At 47.3% G+C, this 24,079-nt stretch overlaps 1 protein-coding gene across 1 annotated transcript in view; it reads right to left on the reverse strand.

The window, feature by feature from the left end:
* Positions 1-446: 446 nt before the first annotated feature.
* GDPD5 (glycerophosphodiester phosphodiesterase domain containing 5) overlaps positions 447-24,079 on the reverse strand; it is a 168,276-nt gene continuing 144,643 nt past the window's right edge. Inside the window, exons 11-16 of the mRNA XM_081910244.1 lie at positions 23,664-23,882; positions 19,484-19,641; positions 15,912-16,059; positions 11,758-11,840; positions 2,193-2,305; positions 447-1,026 (exon numbers count right to left, since the gene is read on the reverse strand). Of these exons, the coding sequence (XP_081766370.1) occupies positions 911-1,026; positions 2,193-2,305; positions 11,758-11,840; positions 15,912-16,059; positions 19,484-19,641; positions 23,664-23,882 (837 nt within the window). The 3' untranslated portion in view covers positions 447-910. The remainder of the gene's footprint in view (positions 1,027-2,192; positions 2,306-11,757; positions 11,841-15,911; positions 16,060-19,483; positions 19,642-23,663; positions 23,883-24,079) is intronic.

The following is a 24,079-nucleotide window of genomic DNA, read 5'->3' on the forward strand; positions in this document are numbered from 1 at the left end:
GCGCTGCACAGAGAGGGAAAACTGTGCAGCGCCTCTCCAGCGAAGCGAAGCCTGGAGAGCAAGAAGGATCGGTGCGCACCGACCCCTCTCACTCTCCAGGCTTCAGAGAAAGCAACGCAAAGCCTCCGGCGCGCGGCAGGAGTGCTCCCACTGCGCTTCAGAGGCTTCGCGTTGCTTTTGCTGAAGCCATGGAGCCTGCATTCGCTCCATAAGACGCACACACATTTCCCCTTAATTTTTGGAGGGGGAAAGTGCGTCTTATAGAGCAAAAAATATGGTATTTCCTCCCCACTTTTGCTTCTGGCTCCACCCACCAGTCACATGGCCCTTGGATCGTTGTCTAAATGGGCAATGCAGCCCTCAGATTTCAGGCCAGACACCTTCCCAGTGCCCGGAAGATTTCAAACCCATAAAATTACGGATAATAACCACGCTTCGCCAAGAGGTCACAACATACATCTTTAAATAAGTTCAGCTAACAATCGCTGCACCGAGGAGAGGAGAGAAAGACAGTGGGGTTCCTTCCATCACATGACCCTGCACGACGTTGGACTACAACTCCCATCAGATGTAGCCATGCATGGTCCTGGATGATGGGACTTGTAGTCCGGCAACACCTTTGAAGGCTATCTTCTAGTGGGTCCCATCGCCAGATCGCTCCTCGCAAACATGCCGAATCCTGCCCCACCCGCCCCCAATCCCATGATAGGCAAGAAAAGGGGTCACAAAAAGGGGGGATATTTACAACAACAACAAAAAATCAAAGAAACCCAGTCCAGCTTCAGTTTTCAGAGAGGCACCAGGCCACCTGCACGAAGTCCGTTGCATTAAGAGTCCCAGGCAGTCCACGCAAGGACCAAGGAAGCGCCGGAAGGTTCCGGAGCCCCGCAAGCGCTCCTCCACTGCCCCCTCAGTTGATACGAAGCTTCACTTCTCGGTGGTCCAGAGGGGTGACGACTTCGTTGGCGTAGCCGTTCTCCGAGCACAGAGAAAGCTCGTCCGTCGTCTCGATGCCGCTGTTGATCTCTGAGGAGGAAAGAGAAAGCGCGGGGTGTTAGAAGGCGGAGGGGGAAGGATCTGAATAGATGCTGTGGTTAACGCCAGGCAGTGCGGTGTACTGGTTAGAGCGTCAGACTAAGACCTGGGAGACCAGGGTTCAAATCCCCCCTATTGAAGCCAAGAAGGGTTGTTACAGTTCCACAGAATCCTTTCAGAGAGTCTAAGACAAGGATTTCCGGAATATTAGCCTTGTATCGCCATCCTAGGCTTCATCAGTAGGCTCATATGTAATATTACAGGATAGTGGATCTTATAGCAGCCTCTACTATGCTATAAGATCCACTATCCTGTAATCTTACATATTGTAATATTACATATTGTCTTAGACTCTGTGAAAGGATTCTGTGGAACTGTAACAACCTTTCATGTGGATTATTGGAGTCTTTGAAGAGACAGGTGGAATGGACACCAATAACAACAACAACAACAACAACAACAACAACAACAACAACAACAAATTTTATTTATACCCCGCCCTCCCCAGCCAAGACCAGGCTCAGGGCGGCTAACACCAAATATAAAAACAATTGATTGAAATACAGCTTAAAAAACAAGATTAAAATACATTAAAAAATTTAAATGCCACCTCGTTTCATTGGAAACTCAATCAAAAACTTTTGGGGGGATAAAAATGTCAAGTCTTCGCCAAGGCTAACTATCCAGACTGGTCCTACATGGGCCAGAAAAAAGCCAGGGAAGTCCCCAAATAGGAGTTCCAACACAGAAGGAGAAAGGGGGGGGGAGATTGAGGGGGAAGGAATCAAATTGATGCATAAATACTTATACATGTATGGACCTTATGCATGAACTGACTAGAGAATGAACCGATCCACTGGGTCTTCAGCCTTTTTCGCTGAACTTTATGAGACTTCTGTTGAAATCTACAATTTGATACAATGAATAGTATACCTTATTTATTTAAAAGTACATTACCATTTAAAGCAGCAACTCTGCAAAAACTTGGGCTGGGTCTGTAATGTTTAAAAAAGGCTTAACCTTAGCCGCATGACAATGAATTTGTGGCGAGATTCGAATTGAAGACCCGAAGAATAGCAAGACATCCCCACAGGAAGTTGCTTCTCTGCCGCAGATCAAGTTATAGCCACGTGGAATCCAGCCTCGAATTGCCTCACCTGAGAAGATGAGTTTCTCCTTCATGATGTTGACATCCCGGCTGGACCTTCGGACGGCGGCGCTGAGCATGATCTGTTCAGGGTTGTAGCTGTGCATGCTGCCCATTCGCCACCTGAAACGGACAAGGAGAACGTCGGGAACCGGACTTTTCATGGAGCTCACAATCCATGGACTCTCAAACTCATGAGGAAGCGACTCTGCGCTATTCTCCTAGCACAGCGACAGAAAACTCGTTTCCCCTCTGTTTTGAAACTCTGCAAGCTGGCCTGACCATCTCAGGGGCGGCTCACAGAATAAAAACAAGTAAATAATTACAAAACAGAAAGACAATAGCCTCCCCACCTTCTCACAGAGACGTTTAAAAGTCTACAGAATATGAATCAACCCAAGGCGCGGTTGAAGAGGACGTTTTTCGCCTGGAGCCTTAAAAAATACTGTATTTTTCGCTCCATAAGACGCACTTAACTGTAAGACGCACCTAGTTTATAGATGAAGAAAACAAAAAAATATTCTGAACGAAACAGTGGACGTGTGATTTTTGTGGTTCATGCTGTGGCCACAGACATGATATGTGATTTGACTGTGAGTTTGGGGTAGCCCAGTGCAAAAATCCTGAGAATCCATGTGGATCCGTGCTTTGTAACCATGTTTTTGCGTAATTGCGGCCCCACGAAACAGTGGCTGCGTGACTTTTTTGGTGCAGGCTGTAGCCATGGACATACTATGTGATCTGATGGTGAATTTGGAGTGACCCAATGCAAAAATCCGGAGACTCCATGGGCTTTTACCTCCCCCCCCCCATGGGCTTTTACCTCCCCCCTTTCAACACTCCCTTCCCTCTTGTTTGCCTTAGTGTCTTTTCCTTAGCTGGAGCAGTTTTTTGCTCCTCCTTTTCTTCTAATTTGTCTCCTCATTGCTTGCTTTAGTATTCCTGTCTCCTCTCCTTGCAAGTTTGCTGTCTTTACCTCCCCGCTCCCAGGCAGCCTCCTTTATCTCTAGAGTCCCTTATCTCCCTCCAATCGCTTGCTGATCAGCTGTTCAGCGGCTTTGTTTCAACACCCCCTTCCCTCTTTCTAAAAAAAAGGGGGGAAAGCACGACCTGCTTTTTGCCCCTGGGCAATTCGGCTCCAGGGACCACACATTCGCTCCATAAGACACACAGACATTTCCCCTTACTTTTTAGGAGGAAAAAAGTGTGCGTCTTATGGAGCGAAAAATACTGTATGTAATGAAGGCACCAGGCGAACTTCCCTGGGGGGAGCATTCCACAAGCAGGGATCTGATGAATAATAATGCAATAAAAATAAGATAATAACGTGATGGAATCCAAAACAGCAACCATTAACGGCACATTTATTGAAAAACCAATTAATGCTATTTAGTTTAATTGATCTAACAAAACTGATAGACTCCCCCCGCTTAAAGAGTGCAGGACTGCCATGCTTCAAGGACCGCCTCTCTGCATAGGAACTGACCCAGACCCTGAAATCATCCTTTGGGGTCCTTCTTCATGTGCCCCCTACATTTGGGGTCTGGAGGGTGGCAACATGAGAACGGGCCTTTTCTGCTGAGCCGAGCACAGATTCAGTGGCTGGGCTCCTCTCAAATTGGAGCGGGGGGGGGGAGTTAGTGGGAGGGGGCCGCAATTCTGAATTTATTGTTACTCATATTCTATACTGTATTTAATGCTGTTTTTTTGTTGCATCAATTAAGTGTTTTAAATTTATTGTTAGCCACCCTGAGCCCGGTTTTTTGAGCCAGGAAGGGCGGGGTATAAATAAAAAAATTTACTATTTATTAACATGCTTTCAATGGAAATATGAGAAAGGACTGGAGGTTAGCAAAAGGATTGCAAAAGGAGGCAGCTGCTCAGTGACCAACACCCTCCCCCCTCCAGCAAAGCAATATTATATATATATATATATATATATATATATATATATATATATATATATATATATATATATATATAATATTATTTTTATATATATATATATATATATATATATATATATATATATATATATATATATATATATATATAATTATATATAATTATATATATAATTATATATATTATATAATATATATATACACGCTGAGCAGGATTCGATCTCAGGTCTACTGGGAGGGGTGATGCTAAGCAAAACAGGCACAGGCAACTTAATCCGACCAAGGGGAACAGGAGTCAGAACGAGTCTGAATTTTCCAGTTAATCATTTCTGGCTCTTTTGAGTCTGACACAAAGCGTGAAAGCCCTGGGCTTCTCAAATTACCACTTAAAGCAGTGACTTTGCAAAAACCTTGGGCCGGATCTGTGATGTTTTAAAAAAACCGACCCGTTTATTTATTTATTTTAAATCAAGCCATCTAAAAAAGGTGACCCTGATTGATTGATTGATTGATTGATTGATTGATCAATCAATCAGATTGTTAGTGTGTGTGTGTGTGTGTGTGTGCGCACACACACACACATTAAATAAAATTAATAAAATTAATAAAATAAAATCATATATAAAGGGGGAGCCTCACTTAAGCTTGTGTTTGTCATCTGCACTTTTTAAAAGTGCTCCCCAATACACACACACACACCACACACAAAAGATCAAATACATACGTAAGATTAAATACAAACACCAAAACCACAAACAAAGCAGCCACACGCCACCCCAATTTCGTCTTCGTTGCACCTCCTAGTGGTCATTTAAACCACCCACCTAAGACCACTAATGGATACGATTTCAACAGGCCTGTGTGCTAACATCAGGTCTGCTGCCAAATCAATACAAAAATAGAGGAGTCTGCATTTTGCTCCAGGTGCACCCAGGTTCTATCCCCACGCCAAGGGGACCCTGAAAACAAAAGGCCCTCTTGCTGGGAGAATGGTCCGCAGTGCTTCTGGAATGAGAAGCTTGCAAGCAATTTTGCATTTACAACTTCCCTTCCAATAGTAGTAGTAGTAATAATAATAATAATAATAATAATAATATTTGTACCCCGCCCATCTGGCTGGGTCTTCCTACTTCAGGGGCAGGTAACCGGTGGCCCTTTAGACGTCAAACTACAATTCCCATCAGCCCATGGTCAGGAATGATGGGAGTTGTGGTTCAGTAGTACAGTGGTACCTTGGTTCTCAAACGCAGAAAACCCAGAAGTATGTTTTCCGGTTTTCGGACATTTTTCGGAAGCCAAACTTCCAATGCGGTTGTCGGCTATTGTTTCCAGGGCGCCTGCACCAATCAGAAGCTGCGCCTTGGTTTTCGAACATTTCAGAAGTCAAACGGACTTCCGGAATGGATTAAGTCTGGCGCTTTTGCTGTTTATATTGCGTTTTTGTTTTTGAGGCTTTTTCAGTTCATTTGCTTTTGTGACTGTGTGGAACCCAGTTCATCTATTGATTGATTGATCGATTGATTGACTGCACAAATGGATAAAAGCCCCCTATCCGAACAACGACTATCATCAGTGCAGGTGAGAAAAAATAATAATTTTTACTTTTATCATCTACAACACTGTCTTATTTATTTTATAGTACAGTACCATGATTAGTGATTTCATTTTATGGATCAATGGTCTCGTGAGATAGTAAAATCCATGTTCAATTGCTGTTTTAGGGGTTGTTTTTAAAAGTCTGGAACGGATTAATCCGTTTTGCATTGCTTTCTATGGGAAAGCACGCCTTGGTTTTGGAACGCTTTGGTTTTGGGACGGATTAAGTTTGAGAACCAAGGTACCACCGTATCTGGAGACCCGCAGGTTACAGATACCCTGCTCCCGACATTTTATTGTATTTTGTTTTGTTTTTAAAATTTGTATAGCCCTATACACGCCGGTCTCCAGGAGGTTCACAACGTAACACCACAAAATAAAAACACAGAATAAGTTTGGCCTGCCGCCGTCACACCCAGGGAGGTACAAAAGGCTCGCCAGTCCCCAAATTTAGCAGAAACCCAGTATGATGACCAGCACCCCAGGGGTTAGGTCCAACACATATGCCCTTTCCCCTCCCTGCCGCCCCAAACCATCGCCGTGGTGCGCAGGTTTCCTTGCGCAAAGACACCAGTTGCACACACACACACCCGCGTCAAATGCAGCCCTCGAAAAGCCAAAGGGAGTTGCTCTTCGTAAAAGGGGAGGAAAGAGAGAGGGTCAGGAAAGGAGGAGGAGGAGGTGCTGAGCTGATAAAAGCACGGACGTGTGCGGAAGAAGCCGGGATGAGTGACGGAGGAAGATGACACCAGCCAAAACACTTCTCCTTACTTCCTGCGATCGCTGCTGTTCCCGCAAAGTCAAAGAGATAAATAACTACAGTGGTACCTCGGGTTAAGTACTTAATTCGTTCCGGAGGTCCGTTCTTAACCTGAAACTATTCTGAACCTGAAGCACCACTTTAGCTAATGGGGCCTCCTGCTGCTGCCGTGCCGCCGGAGCATGATTTCTGTTCTCATCCTGAAGCAAAGTTCTTAACCTGAAGCACTATTTCTGGGTTAGCAGAGTCTGTAACCTGAAGCGTCTGTAACCTGAAGCGTATGCAACCTGAAGCGTATGTAACCCGAGGTACCACTGTACCTGACATTCAGAAGACATCTGAAGGCAGCCCTGTTCAAGGAAGTTTTTAACATGTGACATTTTAGCATATTTTTGGTCTTTGTGGGAAGCCCCAGAGTGGCTGGGGAAACCCAGCCAGATGGGCGAGGTACAAATAATAAAATATTGTTATATTATTATAAGGTTTCCCAGGCCAAAGAAGAAGAGACCCGCAGCCTCTTCTCCCAGCGGTTGACCAGATGTCTGGGGAAACCGGGGAGCAAGATTCGAGAACAATTCTCCCCACCCACAAGATCGCCTTACAGAACACAGGTGGCGCTGTGGTCTCAGCCACTGAGCCTCTTGGGCTGGCCGATCAGAAGGTCGGCAGTTCAAATCCCCACGACGGAGTGAGTTCCCGTTGCTCTGTCCCAGCTCCTTCCAACCTAGCATTTGGAAAGCACACCGGTGCAAGTAGATAAATAGGTACCGCTGCGGCGGGAAGGTAAACGGCGTTTCTGTGCGCTCTGGTTTCTGTCACGGCGTCCTGTTGCACCAGAAGCGGTTTAATCCTGCTGGCCGTATGACCCGGAAAGCTGTCTGTGGACAAACGCCGGCTCCCTCGGCCTGAAAGCGAGATGAGCGCCACAACCCCACAGTCACCTTTGACTGGACTTAACCGTCCAGGGGTCCTTTACCATTACACCACAGCAGAATTGACACTACGGCAGGCGCCACAAAACACCTGTTCTGCATTGGTGAGAACGCGTCGGTTTAGTGAACTTTGGAACTCCCTCCCTATTCATATCAAGCAGTCACATTCTCAACACTCTTTTTGTCGCCTGCTACAAACATTTTTGTTCGGACATGCCCACCCAGATTCTTAGGAAGCCGAGGTGATTTTAATCTGATTCAGTATTTTAACTTTAACAGTAGGGCTATGCCTTTTTCTCGATTTTACGGCTTTATCTTCTTGCAACCACTTTGAGCTTTTCTCTTTTTTTTACAATCTGCATTTTCCAGCAGCTGAGATTCAGGCGCGTTCCTGCCTCTGACCGCAGAGACAGAGCACTCTCTCCCATCACAGCTACCAATAATAATAATAATATATAATAATAATAACTTATTATTTATACCCCGCCCATCTGGCTGAGCTTCCCCAGGCACTCTGGACGGCTTCCAAAAAAATATTAAAATACTGTAATAGCCCTCTCCTCTGTGAATTCGGCTAATCCTTTTTAAAATCATGTGGGTTGATCGCTTCTTAAGCCTGCTGTGGAAGTGAGTCCCACAGTTTTAAACCTGTGCTGCAGGAAGAAGCGCTTTCTTTTATGCGTTTCCAGAATGCTCAGCTTTGCCGGAGGGCCACGAGTTCGAGAGAGGGAGGAAAGCTCTTCTCTGTTTTTTCCAAGCCAAGCATAATCGTACAAACTACAAAAGCGCTGCACACTTGCTGTGTGCCTTCAGCGCATGGAAAAGCTGTTCCTTGCAGAGAAAAAGGGGAAGAAGTGGGAAGGGGGAACTGCAGAAAGTTCAGAACCCATGTTCGGATATTTCCGTTCCACCTTAAAAGGGAGCAGGCTTTGTGAGTCACAGAGTCTGCGTATTTCCTGTTCACAGGATGTTTATGTTTTCTATTGCTTTCGTTTCTCTCTCTGTGCCTGAGCAGACCGAAGCAGGCAGTCATGTTTTCCTTTGTTCTGTCCAACGCTGAATAAACTTCTAAATGATACTCTCCTGCATGCAACTTTCGCTGTGCGAATTCTGCTGATAGAGCATGCATCAGTTCTGGAATGTGGCAAGCTATTTTCTGGAGCTCGTGTCACTAATTGCTGATACTGTATCTACGGGAGACCGATGATTGTCCGGAGACGACGTGGGGGCCATGATGGGCCATATCTCCCTGGCAGTATCCCAACAATACATGCACAACACACAGACATATTTTCATGTGTGCCTCTTTCGGGAGGGATCCAGTGGAACCTGCAACATTCCCCCTTGCTCCCCCAAGCAAGATCCCACATGGCGGATCTACACATCGCTTCCAGGCTGTCTTCCAATACAGAATGCACCGTGGAGGAAAGCCGAGGCACTGGATTCGAATCCCGCTCACGCCTACGTTCGCTTCGGTTATTCCATGAAAACACTGATAATGCACAGAAACTATATCTTTAAAAAATGAAAAGAAATCTTTTGTTTTTAAAAAAAAAAATGGGAAAGGCAGAGACAGACCGATGAGAATGGTTCTCCGTAACACAACCAAACGTTGCGGGAAGATAATGTGTGGAGGCGGAACGCTTGGGTAAACAACGAAAAATGAGGAATTGGGGCTTGGCTGCAAAAATGGGGTGGGCTGGGTGGGGGGCAGGTTTCAAATGCTCGCCAGAAGAGAAGAAAAACGACCACAGGGGCCAATTGAAAAAATGAGAATGGGTTGAGGACATAGAGGCACCCTCCATTTCAGCAGAATGTGGCCGAGAAGAAAAACCTCAGCTGCTCACGGTGCAGGCACATGAAAAGGCCCTGGCTCTGGTGAGGCTAATCTGACTTCCTTAGGGACGTCTAGGGTGTTGCTATTTATGGACCTGAAGGTCCTCCGTGGTGCAGACCGGGAATCCCCACTCAGCCAGGTGGAAGCTCGCTGCGTGCGGCCTTGGGCCAGTCGCTGCCTCTCAGCCTAAGCTACCTCGCAGGGCCGTTGTTGGGATTAAATGAGGAGGCAGAAGGGAGGAACCACCTTGAGATCCTTGGAGAAAAAAAGGTGGAATATACGGCCTCCCTTGGAAATGGTGGCTGTAAGAGACATGGAATGAACTCCTTTGGAAGATAGCACACTCTCTTTCCTTGGAGGTTTTTAAGCAGAGGCTGGATGGCCATCTGTCATGGATGCTTCAGCTGAGATTCCTGCATTGCAGGGGGTTGGACTAGATGACCCCAAGGGTCCCTTCCAACTCTCTATTATTTTTATGCACGCATTAAATAAACAAACAGGACACATTTCAGGGGTTGCTGGAGTCAGGGACGCTTGGAGTTTTGCAAACCGAGGCTGCCGAGTGCACTCAAATCCCAGTTCCGCGGGCAGGAAAATCCCCGCTTAGTACGCTTCGTGAGCCAGAGGGTAGTTGTTGTTTTTTTACTTTTAACTTCTAGAGGGTTTCTTCTGGAAACGGCCCTGCTTTTTAACCCAATTTTGCAGCGGTGCTTTTTGGGGTTTTTTTTTGAGGGAGGTGGGAAGGAAGGAAGGAAGGAAGGAAGGAAGGAAGGAAGGAAGGAAGGAAGGAAGGAAGGAAGGAAGGAAGGAAAACAGACGAAAGGTGGGATGAGGAAAAAGGCATCAGAAATTACCTGATTATGTGATAGCTGTAAAGATGCCAAAATGCAGCAGCAGAGAGAGCGAGAAAGAAAGAGAGAGAAAGAGAGAGAGAGAGAGAAAGGAGGAACATGCAACAAGGTCAGAGCAGTAAGAAAAATAAACCAAGGAGGAACAGGGCACCTCCTTCGAGTCCATCATTCCTCCCCAGGGAGCAAAACTACCAGTGCAGTGTCAGGGCAAAGGAGATTTAAGTGCTGGTGTGGAAGACTCAGAATCCGTCCCATTGGGTCTCTGGGCCAATCCCCTCTCGTCCAACTAGCTGCAAAAAACTGGGAGAAGACGTTCTACCCCAACCCCAGGTGAGAGTGTGTCAGATACCTGCATCCCTTCAGATGTTGCTAGACTACAACTCCCATCATCCCTGGCCACCTTGGGGTCCAAAAAACACTCAGGGGGCTTCCCCACCCCTGATCTAGGGCACCCTGAGTGGATATCGCTTGCCCAAACTTTGCTCGAAAAGGGGTTGTGGGAGAGGATTCTAGTCAGCGAACTGCCCTCAGATCGTCTCTTGGAATTCGCAGCTGGAAAACAATTCTCTCTTCTCCTACTAGACGGGAAGGTGGAAAAATGGCTGCCCTCTCTTCTTTCAAAGCATCTAAGAATTTTGCCTACGTTTGCTCCTGCCCCTCACTCTGTGGATCTTTAGGATGTTACTTCTACGCTGGATTTGAAGGCTAAGGATCAGCAGCCAGAAACCCGCTGGGCCAAATCTGGCCCACTGCTGTGGAAGTGGAGAAAGCGTAATTTGCGGCAACACAACCTGGCAGTGGGTTATTTTAAGGTGCCCGGATTGAGGTGCCGGCCTGCTGTTCCTTTGGGCCTTCCTGAAGTAAACCAAGTAAACCAGCAGCTGACCAGAGCCTTCATCTTGGCTTTGTCTTTTTTCTCCTCTGAGTTCTTTCTGACTACATGCCCGGGACTCCAACACAGCATCTTTTACAAGCTTACTGTGACTTCCCAGGCCTCAAGAATTACATAGGAAAACAAGAGAGTGCCAGGCATCATGCTAACAAATCCTCTGTTATTCATGACCCCCTCGCTAAATCCTTGCTCAGCCATGAATTCACTACAACTAATTTGGGGGACCCCTTGACCTCCATCGAAATCTCACTCCAGAGCCCAGGACGGACCATCCCGAAAGATTTATTTAGAGAGGCACGTGGTTTCACTCCTGCCGGATCACCTCAGCAATGATGGTGCAGACAGCATGTGAAATAATAACAATTAAAATCCCCGCATGTAGAAAACTGGTGTGTCAGGGAGTGGGCTAAGAAGCCTGACGTGCTAGCTTTCTACATGTGGGGGAGATTCAGAAACGAGGGCCTTTCCAAACAATACAGGAGGTTCATGCCAATTCCCTCCCTCAACGTTTTTGGGTGGCGTCTTGGTTACAGATGTGGCGTGGTGCCCACTTCCTTTGTGCCTTCCCCATTCAACCCTTGCACTCTCAATCTACTTACAGGACTAGGGTGGCACAGGGTGGCAGCTCAACGGAGCACCAGCCTCATTTGTCCTGCGTTGTAGGAACTGAGTTAACTTATAAAGGGTTGCTGAAAATATTCCACTGCCCTTAAAGGTGCCTTTTCAGACATGGGTTCATTGTTGTTGTTTTTTTGCAGGGGGCGAAAAATAACACTGCAAAACCACTACCTGCAGCTACTTACTTCTGGAATATAAAAACTCCTACGATTACGACGAACGAAACGAGGTCGGCGGTTATCCAGATGAGATAGTATTCGTCCGGAGACTGGAAGAAGAAAAAAGAGGAGACAAAGATGCAGTTGGCTTAAGGCAATAATTAAAATAATAGTTTCTCTCTCTCAATGTGGGGATGCAGAGTTCTGGTTTCAGATATATTTGAGACATTTATTAGCAGGCAATGAAGCCCGTTCTCTCGGTGACGGAAGAAAACAGATAAGATAATGGCAGCATGGCAGCAATGTAAACACGTACAAAGGGGATAGGTAAAGGTAAAGGTACCCCTGCCCGTACGGGCCAGTCTTGACAGACTCTGGGGTTGTGCGCCCATCTCACTTAAGAGGCCAGGGGCCAGCGCTGTCCGGAGACACTTCCGGGTCACATGGCCAGCGTGACATCGCTGCTCTGGCGAGCCAGAGCTGCACACGGAAACGCCGTTTACCTTCCCGCTGGTAAGCGGTCCCTATTTATCTACTTGCACCCGGAGGTGCTTTCGAACTGCTAGGTTGGCAGGCGCTGGGACCGAGCAGCGGGAGCGCACCCCGCAGCAGGGATTCGAACCGCCGACCTTTCGATCAGCAAGTCCTAGGTGCTGAGGCTTTAACCCACAGCGCCACCTGTGTCCCAACAAAGGGGATGCAATAACATAAATAGGGGCAAAAATTAAAAATGCATAAAAGACTCTCATCGGAGAGCTTCCTTCCTCCCCCTGGTGGCTTTCAAATGTTTCCACTACAATACTCATCTGGATTTGGCTAACTGGCCCCTGTAAGGGAACTTTAACAACCTGGCAGTTAAAACGAAAAGCCTTCTTTTGCGTCCAGGGCAGGCTTTTCGTTTTAACTATCCTTTTGAAGGACCAGGTGCGCAGCCTGGGAGTCATTTTGGACTCTCAGCTATCCATGGAGGTGCAGGTCAATTCTGTGTCCAGGGCAGCTGTTTATCAGCTCCATCTGGTACGCAGGATGAGACCCTCCCTGCCCACGGACTGTCTCGCCAGAGTGGTGCATGCTCTGGTTATCTCCCGCTTGGACTACTGCCATGCGCTCTACGTGGGGCTACCTTTGAAGGTGACCCAGAAACTGCAACTAATCCAGAATGTAGCAGCAAGACTGGTGACTGGGAGTGGCCACCGAAACCACAAAACACTGGTTCTGAAAGACCTACAGTGGCTCCCAGTACATTTCCAAGCACAATTCAAAGTGTTGGTGCTGACCTTTCAACCCAGTATACCTGAAGGAGCATCTCCACCCCCATCATTCTACCTGGACACTGAGATCCAGCGCCAAGGGCCTTCTGGCGGTTCCCTCATTGCGAGAAGTGAGGTTACAGGGAACCAGGCAGAGGGCCTTCTTGGTAGTGGCACCCGCCCTGTGGTATGCCCTCCCATCAGATGTCAAGGAAATAAACAACTACCTGATTTTTAGAAGACATCTGAAGGCAGCTCTGCTTAGGGAAGTTTTTAATGTTTGATGTTTTATTCTGTTTTTAATCTGTTGGGAGCTGCCCAGAGTGGCTGGGGAAACCCAACCAGATGGGTGGGGTATAAATTAATAATAATAATAATAATAATTCCTTCTCTTACAGTAACACCAGGAGCGAAGCAGCCTCAAAAATCATGTCCTTAATTCACAGTTCTAAAACAAAGGATGGGGGGCTTACGCCATGGCATCTAGACCCCAAGAGATCTTCTGTGGCTCCCAAGATCCTTCAAAATTCATTTTTAAAACAGGAAACTTTTTAAAATTTAATTGAGGGCTTATATGGGCTGCCTGACGCCATGAAGCCAAAGTAAATTGCGGCCCTCAAGTCCCCCCAAAATATTTTCATATCTATATCTATTGATCGATCAATATATATGATCATTCCCCTAGGCTTCCTGCTGTATTGCCAACAGGTTTCCATGACCCCTTACCCAATATTTGTTTTTTCAAAAAAGGGCTGTGCTCACTTTTACACTTCGACTACATCTATTTTGACACTCAGGTGCCAGAGTATTGGCCACAGGTTAAGGCAGCCCTTGGAGAACCACCCCTGACCCAAAGCTTTAGTTTATTAATCTACCGAACCAACCAATAAGACTGGGGCTCAAATAAATGCCTGTGCATGAATTAAGAAGAAGCACTTTCGCGACCACTAGATGCCGCCCTGGGCCACTAAACTGGTAGCTGCAGCTGCAGAAGTTGCAAGCACTGTCAATTTGCTTTTCCCCTTTAATCAACGAATGGATTTGACCCGAGTAGAGGTTTATCCCCTTTCTCTTTCAGTAATAAGAAGTATAATCGCGTGCATGCGTGTCGGAGCAAGAAGATAACCCCAGGTAAGCCCTGCATGAACCACAGCCTCCTCTATGATGTTTCAAGGCCCAATTCAAAGTGCTGATTTTTACCCATAAAGCCTTATGCGGCTCAGGACCTCAATACCTCAAGGACTCTTATGGGTCCTCCCCATAAGAACCAGCCCACACCCTGCAATCATCCTATGAGGCCCTTCTCCCTGAGCCCCTCCATGGGAGCTCCAGCGGGTGGCAACACGAGAGCAGGGCCTTTTCAACGTTGGCTCCCCATTTGTGGAATGCTCTTCCCCCAGGGAAGCTCACCTGGTGCTCTCTAGTCTAGCTTAAGGCACCAGGCAAAACCTTTCCTTTTTACTGAAGCTTTTGGCCCTACATTTGAAGCGGGTGGTGGGAGGAGGACAGTTATCGGTTTCGTTCTTGTTTTCAATGGTGTTTCCTGCTTGGCAGGGGGTTGGACTCGATGGCCCTTGTGGTCTCTTCCAACTCTATGATTCTATGATTCTATGATTCAATGTGTATTTTGTGTGGGGGTTTTTGAAACTTGCATTTCTGTGTTGTGAACCACCCTGAGATCTACAGACGGAGGTCAGTATACAAGTTTAATAAATAATAAAAACAATGATAAGTATTTGTGGCCTCTTTGGGCGGGGAAGAATCTACCAAAGCATTGCTGTGGAGGCAGCACCTAGTAGCCACTAAGAGCCCTTTTCGGATTGTCTCACCAGAGTGGTGCATGCTTGGGTTATCTCCCGCTTGGACTACTGCAATGCGCTCTACATGGGGCTACCTTTGAAGGTGACCCGGAAACTACAACTAATCCAGAATGCGGCAGCTAGACTGGTGACTGGGAGCGGCCGCCGAGACCATATAACACTGGTCCTGAAAGACCTACATTGGCTCCCAGTACGTTTCCGAGCACAATTCAAAGTGTTGGTACTGATCTTGAAAGCCCTAAACGGCCTTGGCCCAGTAGACCTGAAGGAGCATCTCCACCCTGCATGGAGGTCCAGCGCCAAGGGCCTTCTGGTGATTCCCTCATTGCGAGAAGTGAAGGGAAGCAGGCAGAGGGCCTTTTCGGTAGTGGCGCCCGCCCTGTGGAACGCCCTCCCATTAGGGGTCAAAGAGATAAACAATTACCCGACGTTTAGAAGACATCTGAAGGTAGCCATGTTTAGGGAAGTTTTTAATGACTGATGTTTTAATGCATTTTTAATCTCTTGTTGGAAGCTGCCCAGAGTGGCTGGGAAAACTCAGCCAGATGGGCAGGGTGTAAATAATTATATTACAGTGGTACTTTGGGTTACAGACACTTCAGGTTACAGATGCTTCAGGTTACAGACTCCGCTAACCCAGAAATAGTACCTCGCGTTAAGAACTTTACCTCAGGATGAGAACAGAAATCACACGGCAGAAGCAGGAGGCCCCATTAGCTAAAGTGTGACCTCAGTTTAAGAACAGTTTCAGGTTAAGAACAGACCTCCAGATCCAATTATGTTCTTAACCTGAGGTACCACTGTATATTACATTACATTACATTACATTATTTTTATTTTTATTTTTATTTATTTTATTTTATTTTATTTACTCTGCATTGAATTTGTCCAATCCTCTTTCAAAGCCACCCAAGTTGGTGGCCATCCCTGCCTCTTGTGGCAGGGAGTTCCACAGTTTAACTCCTTGCTGTGTGAAAAAGGGCTTTCTTTTATCAGCCCCGGATCTTGCAGCATTCCGCTTCCTCAGATGCCCACGAGCCAGCGGGCTGCTTCTCTTCCCGAAGTTCATACGCCTGGAAACGAACGGACTCAAAGCCCAAGCCCTGCTTACCATCATCCAGACTGGGGAACGCAGCCTGCTGAGGACGCGAGAGTTGTCGGAGGTGACGGACTGGACCCCGGAGCACCACAGGACAGAGTAAAGCCAAGGCTCGTTCACGACAAACAGATTGACGCTCAAGTTCGCCACGGCGTATTCCCTGTCGAGAAAGCAGAGCGGGGAGGACGGGCCTTAAAAAGTGCAGAAGAATGTCAAAATAGCATTTGCTGGATCTTGTTGGGACGCTGGGTTCTGTCTGGTCCCGGATTCTGCTGTCAGAGAACCACATCGGAGAACAGAGGCCGTTTTAGGGCAGCACCACTGGCTGAGGTGGTACCTTTTCAAAGTCTGGTAAGCGCTTCTCCAGCTCTGGGAAGGAGGCAGGTAAAGATAAAAGGTAAAGGACCCCTGGATGGTTAAGTCCAGTCAAAGGCGACTATGGGGTTGTGGCGCTCATCTCGCTTTCAGGCCTAGGGAGCCGGCATTTGTCTACAGACAGCTCTCCGGGTCATGTGGGCAGCAGAACTAAACAGCTTCTGGCACAATGGAACACCATGACGGAAACCAGAGTATACGGAAACGCCGTTTACCTTCCCGCCGCAGTGGTACCTATTTATCTATTTGCACTGGTGTGCTTTCAAACTGCTAGGTTGGCAGGAGCTGGGACAGAACAACAGGACCTCACTCCATCATGGGGATTTGAACCCCCGACCTTCTGATCAGCAAACCCAAGAGGCTCAGTGGTTTAGACCACAGTGCCACAGGACGTATGAGGGCTTTGACAAGGTCCCAGGGTCCTCCTCTTCCTTCCCAAAGCCAGGCAACTGCTTACTGGGCTTTAGGAAGGAGGGTGAAGGGCTCTGAGACCCTGCAAGTGCTCTCATGCTTTTTCCCCATCAACTGCTCTGTCAATGAAGCAATGGCGCCCACGTCGCCCATTGCCCACTCACTCACAGAGGCAAGCTCATTGCAACTCTCTTCTATTTGGAATGGGAGGGGAGAGGCTGGGTGAACGATTTTAGCATGCAATGCACTGTGGGCGTGTTTAAAGGGGGGTGTTCAATACAGGAGTTGCAGGTAGGTAGCCGTGTTGGTCTGCCGTAGACGAAACAAAATAAAAAAATTCCTCCAGTAGCACCTTAGGGACCAATAACGAACTTAAGGTAAAGGTAAAGGGACCCCTGACCATTAGGTCCAGTGGCGGACGACTCTGGGGTTGCGGCGCTCATCTCACTTTATTGGCCAAGGGAGCCGGTGTTTGCTTCCGGGTCATGTGGCCATCATGACTAAGCCGCTTCTGGCGAACCAGAGCAGCACATGGAAATGCCGTTTACCTTCCCGCCAGAGTGGTACCTATTTATCTACTTGCACTTTGACATGCTTTCGAACTGCTAGGTTGGCAGGAGCTGGGACCGAACAACAGGAGCTCACCCCGTTGCGGGGATTTGAACCGCCGACCTTCTGATCGGCAAGCCCTAGGCTCTGTGGTTTAACCCACAGTGCCACCCACGTCCCACATAATGAACTTAGTTGGTCTCTAAAGTGCTACTGGAAGGATTTTTTTTATTTTATTCAATACAAGAGACACTGAGCCCGTGCAGAGTTGATTTGAGCAGGAAGAGCAAAGTGTCTCTCATGCACTGTGGGTTTTTGAGGGGCACAGCAGCCCCCACAAATGCTGGTTCAACCCCCCGAGGGAGCAAACAAGCAAACACGACAAGGCTGAGAAGCAAACATTTCTCACCCAGCTGCAAAACAAACGCCTTCACTTGCTCCAGATCTACATCCCCAAAATATTATTCCCCAATTGGCAAACCGCAACCAAGCGTTGTTCTCGGAAAGTGTCCCAGCCAACGTCCGTCCAAAGACGGACGGATCAAAGGCTATTAATGGGCTGTTTTTCTGCGCACAAAGTAATTTCTGAAATAAAAACCGGGACCTTGGACTTCTTTCACAGCTCCATGGTAACAGCAGCGGCTGCCGGAGAGATAAGGAGCGTGGCAAGTGGTTTGGAGCTTGTCTCTCAAAGAGCCCAAAGAGGATATTAGAGGCAGCCTCACAAAGCCATCCATTACGTTCCAGGCATGCAATTGTCTCCGCAGGCCCTTAGTCATCATTAGGCACCCCTGTCAAAAGGCCTTTTCCTCTGCCGCTAGCTCTGTTCAGGGCCGTAGTCGTCTCTGCTAACAAGAAGGTCAATTCTGCAATCTGCTTCACTGAGGAAAGCTTGCAGGAGTCACAAAATCATAGAGCTGGAAGGTACCCAAAGTTCAACCTCCTGCAAGGCATATTGCCTTGAGGAATTTATTCTACAATTTCATTATGTTGCAAAACCCCTCCTGGTTTCCTAGATATTTTGGTGGGAGGAACGATGAACTGTGTGTGACACTAGCACCCCACCCCGGTCACAATCAATCAAACCTTTATTGCATTAGCATACAGCCATAGCAGGATAAGACAAAAATGCTAGAGACAAGCAACCAAACAAGATTCAAAGCGATATTACTGGCGTTATGACATTTAAATTACGCTAAGACAATAATGTAAAGATTTAGTTGCCTGCGCCGGGAATCTAAAATGCGGATGTATATAAAGCATATAATGGCCCCAAAATAGGCTCGGCACATTAGGTTAAAAAGGTAATAAGAAGAATTAAAACAGGTCCAGGTCTAGAACACACTACCCAGTCAGAGTAGCCCTGAGTTTCAAAGCCTGCACTATAAAGATTGCCACCCCATGTGAAATTTGGGGATTTGCGTCCACAAGAAGCGATTTCAAACAGTCTTCCTTAGATGTGATGGTGGACGGGATCAAGAGGAGGAGCTTAGTTCTTATTGGCTCATAAATAGGGCAGTAGAAAAAGAAATTTATGAAGTCCTCTACTTCATTCATTGTGCATGGACATAGAGGCTGAGTAATAGGGGTCTTAGAGTATATCCCCTGCAAGAAGGCCGTGGGTATAGAATGGAAACGGGCCATGGAAAACGCTCTTCTCAAATTGGGCTCCGTCAGGTCTATCAGGTAGTTGGCAAGTGATCTTACCACTTTCACTTTAGGGAGCCACATGGAGAGGCGAGCTGTGGTGGACTGTGCCCGGTCCATGGCCTCGTCTCTTGTAAGAATCCAGGCCCGGATTTTATGTTGGTCCCAAGATGACAGCGTGTCAAGATCTGGGAGGGAGTAGCGTGCAGTAATAGTCTCCATGGCCTTGGACCATTTGTTGCTATGAGAACAAGTTAAAAAGGCTTGCCTGGCTAGTAGGGAATCTGGGGCTTTGATTAATTTACAATAAAAACTAATAATTCTAATGTGGACCCCGGTCACAATTCATGTAGATTGCAGCCTTCCCTGACTTCAGAAAGCCAGCGCATCAGGGAGAAGCCAAATCTAGACATTACCTTCCCTGGCACTCTACTTTTCTAGAAGCAAGGATGTCGGTTTTCGTTTCTCTTTTTTTAAAAAATGGGAAAAACCTTCCGTCATGGAAGCTTCCCTTAGGCCGAAAGTGGTACAGTCCAGAAAGATAAGGATGCTTATGAGAACAAGACCAAAGACATGTGGAAGGGCGAAAGCCCACAGCAGACCTGATATCGTCCCTGGTGACTTTGGTGTAGCGCAGGTTCAGCTTCTGGAAGCCTCTGTCCCTCAAAGGTTGAGCCGCAGCCTTGACGCCAGAGGTCTGCTGGAAACCCGGGGCAACCTCTTGGACCAGTCGGCGGTCAGAGTCGGGCAACCACATCACCTGATGGGGCAGAAAACAAAACGAAAGGAACCCAGTAGCAGTCGCCGTTAGAAAAGAACATTTGGAAAATCTATTGAAATCAGACATTATAAGTTCATCTTAGACTGGACAGTTTGCAAGTTTCTGCGGCTTTGCACAAGGTTTTGTATTTTTCTCAGAAGATTGATAAAGAATGTATAATTATTTGGGTAATTATTGTGTGTCTATGAGTCGCCAGTGTGTTGCATGAGTCATATACTACTTATATCAGCAGCACAGGTTGCACTTTTCTAGCGTTAGAAAAGAGCAGCCATTACCAAGAGGTCAGGGCTGCAAAAGCTTTTCAACAGTTGGTACTGCTTTTCAAAAGATCGCACTCCTCACTCAAGGAGTTTCTCAAAACCACGGCTTAAAATTGGTGCAAGTATTTCACTTTAAAATTCTGGAACATTTCTGCGTTATGTCAACGTACCATTGTGTATCCGGTCGCAGGAGTCTTGAGTGTGGTTTCCTGATCAGTGCAAATAGGTAAAGGTAAAGGGACCCCTGACCATTAGGTCCAGTCGTGGCCGACTCTGGGGTTGTAGCGCTCATCTCGCTTTATTGGCCGAGGGAGCCGGCGTACAGCTTGCGGGTCATGTGGCCAGCATGACTAAGCCGCTTCTGGCGAACCAGAGCAGCGCACGGAAATGCCGTTTACCTTCCTGCCAGAGTGGTACCTATTTATCTACTTGCACTTTGACGTGCTTTTGAGCTGCTAGGTTGGCAGGAGCAGGGACTGAGCAACGGGAGCTCACCCCGTTGCAGGGATTCAAACAGCCGACCTTCTGATCAGCAAGTCCTAGGCTCTGTGGTTTAACCCACAGCGCCACCTGTGTCTGATCAGTGCAAATAAAAGACCAGATGATTCTTAGCAATGGGAAATAATTTCAGGTTGGAGAGGAAAAAAAGATGAAGATCAGTGCAAATACTTTATCTTTTTTTTTCTCTCCCTCTCTCCAACCTGAAATTATTTCCCATTGCTAAGAATAATCTGATCTTTTCAGTCCAAAGGTGCATGTAGAGAGCCTTCGATGTACAATTATAGCCAGATCCTGAGGTTTCGCCTCCTCTGTCCTTTGGCAGTGAAGGGATTTCGTTTTGTGGGACCCACCTCTCTGGCTGAGTTTATACCCTTCCAAATTGGAGGATTGGGACGCCCGGTGCCCAGCACGCTCCCTCTCTGCCTAACACACCTCGCAGGGTTGTTGTAAACATAACATCAGGAGAGCTACATACACCACCGTGAGCTCATTGGAGGGATGCCAATCTAATGTAATGCAATGTAACAAAATAATAAGATGCCGTTGTGGATAGAACCTGCGACCTCAACAGGAAGCATTAAACCAAGCTAGAAGCACAAACGCTGCCTCCAAAAGGTTATTTTTGGGGGTGGATGAACAGAAAAGGCTGACAGGATGGAAGCAGGCAGCCTCCTTGAACGAGGATCCGGTGGAGCAAGACGCACTTCAAATTGGAAACTGGCTGCCGGTGTTCTTAGAAAGAACAGATGGAAACTAAATGTGGAGTCGTCCCCCAAGCTAATTGCTCCATATGTGGGTGTGCGAGATGCTTCAGGACTGAACGCGGTGAGCAACAACAACAAAACTCTCACACCCTTAACTGGAAAGGCTGTTTGGTAAAAGGTAAAGGCAAAGGACCCCTGGAAAGCTAAGTCCAGTCAAAGGCAACTATGGGGTTGTGGTACTCAGGGCCAGATTGAGGTTTGACGAGGCCCTAAGCTACTGAAGGTAATGGGGAACTTTATATGTCCAGCTGTCCTTTGTCAACAACAAATTGTCGCTGTTTTTTGTGCTGAATATATGCTATACAGTGGTACCTTGGGTTACAGGCGCTTCAGGTTACAGGCGCTTCAGGTTATAGACTCCGCTAACCCAGAAATAGTCCCTCCGTTTAAGAACTTTACCTCAGGATGAGAACAGAAATTGTGCGGCAGCAGGAGGCCCCATTAGCCAAAGTGGTACCTCAGGTTAAGAACGGACCTCCGGAACAAATTACGTTCTTAACCTGAGGTACCTCTGTGTATGATAATTTATGGACCTAATAGGACCTACACAACGCAAAACACTGTTGCTGTATGTAGGTTTTATTTGATTTGATTTTTATCTTATATTTTGGAAATGTACATCCAGATTTTTTTTCCTTTAAATTTTTTTTGGGGCCCCAAGAGAGTAGGGTCCTGAGCTATAGCTTGTTCAGCTTATACCTAAATCTGGCACTGGCGGTACTCATCTCGATTTCAGGTCGAAGGAGCCGGCGTTTGTCCACAGACAGCTTTCTGGATCACGTGGGCAGCAGGACTAAACAAAGGTTACGAGATTTTTTTCAATGAATCCAGGGACACTTTTCAACTTCAATGGATTTTGTCAGGGGGTTGGTTTGTAAATCTGGGAACTGGCCCCAGAAAACGGGGACGTCTGGTAACCTTAGACTAAACAGCTTCTTAAAAAACAGGACACTGTGACAGAAACCAGAGTGCACGGAAACGCCGTTTACCTTCCCGCTGCAGTGGTACCTATTTATCTACTTGCACTGGTGTGCTTTCGAACTGCTAGGTTGGCAGGAGCTGGGACAGAGCAATGGGAGCTCACTCCGTTGCAGGGATTTGAACCGCCGACCTTCCAATCGGCAAGCCCAAGAGGCTCAGTGGTTTAGAGCACAGCGCCAGGATCTCAAGATGGATGGAAATGTGCTCAAGGCAGATGCCTCCCAGCTGCCCAGATATCCCAGGTTGCAGAGATCAGGAAGAGATGTCCCACATTTAAAGGACCTTCACGAAATTGTTTGTGTCTTGAATTATATTCACATGAGCAAAAGCTGAGGACTGACACTATAATCGATGGAGGGCTGTCACTCAGAAGACGGCTGTTCCGGGATGAGGGAAGATCTCAGCAGGAAAAACATCTCTGGAATGATTTGACAATGGAACCAGCAACCCAGAGAGCAATAAAAATGGCCGGCACGTTTGCAGAGCTAAGCAGGGTCAGGTATGGTTTCAAATGGGATGAGGAGCAGCATGTTGAGGTTCCCGTGTTGTAGGGGTTTGAGATGGACCCTGTTACCTGTAAAATTCTGTAGTTCTATGAAATGCTGGGGGTTGCAGGGGTGTGTGTTAGATACACAAACACACGGGGGGGGGGGGCAGGGAGACATTGCAAAGAGAAGAAACTTTGGCTCCCAGTAGGTTTCCAAGCACAATTCAAAGTGTTGGTGCTGACCTTGAAAGCCCCAAATGGCCCAGTATACCTGAAGGAGCGTCTCCACCCCCATCGTTCTGCCCAGACACTGAGGTCCAGCTCCAAGGGCCTTCTGGTGGTTCCCTCCCTGTGAGAAGCCAAGTTATAGGGAACCAGGCAGTCGGTAGTGGCATCCACCCTGTGGAACACCCTCCCACCAGATGTCAAGGCAATAAACAACTATCTGAAGGCAGCCCTGTTTAGGGAAGCTTTTAATGTTTGATCTTTTATCGTGTTTTTAATATCCCATTGGAAGCTGCCCAGAGTGACTGGGGAGGCCCGGCCAGATGGGTGGGGTATAAATGATATATTATTATTATTATTATTATTATTATTATTATTAGGAATCCTCTGCAACCAGGCCATTCCCAGGGAGGGCAAGGAAAGTCTTCATTCACCCTCAATGAAGTCGCCATTTGATGACCATGACTACGTGCTCCCTGATTGGCTAGGATCACACAGCCAATGAGAAGGCAAGGCACATCGAAAAGGAAGGTCATGGAATCGGGAGGGATCCCTGAGAAACATCTAGTCCGTCCACCCCCCGCAATACTCAGGACGGAAGCAAGCGGCGATGAGCAAGGTGCATTTTGTGTGGGGCAGGCGGCAGGTTTTGGGGGGACGTTGCTCGCTCATCCTCCGTAAAGCTACAGTGACCCCCCCAAAAAAACTTGTTTTGTCCAACTGAAGCAGAAGCCCCAACAAACATTATTCAGCATCTACCTACAAAAGTGACGTTGAACTCACAGCCTGCTGAGGGATGCCCGAGTCGAGGACCGTTTCCAGGGTAATGTTGATGAAAGCGCTGTAGTAAGGGTGGTCCCGAGGCAAGCTCTGGAAGTTTAAGAGGACGGTGGCATTGCCCTTGACCACCTCCAGCATCTCGGCCAGCTTGCAGACGGACTGGTTGGCGGCTCTGACAAAGTCGGAACTGGAGAGCGACTGGGCGGTCCAGAAGGGATCGTTCTGAGGGAAGGGGGAGCAAACAGAGAGACCAGCGTTCAACGTTATCGCTTTGGAAGCCAACATTTTTATTTTTTGAGGAAGCCATCTTTTAGGCTACATTTGCACGGCAGCTAATTCCCTGGCCGTTGATTTCCGGATTTCATTTGAGCTTTCGCACGACGTAAAAGCCCGTTCCGGAAAACCAACGAGATACGTTA

The sequence above is a fragment of the Podarcis melisellensis genome (genome assembly GCF_964234715.1).
Source record: "Podarcis melisellensis genome assembly, chromosome: 4".
Taxonomy (NCBI): domain Eukaryota; kingdom Metazoa; phylum Chordata; class Lepidosauria; order Squamata; family Lacertidae; genus Podarcis; species Podarcis melisellensis.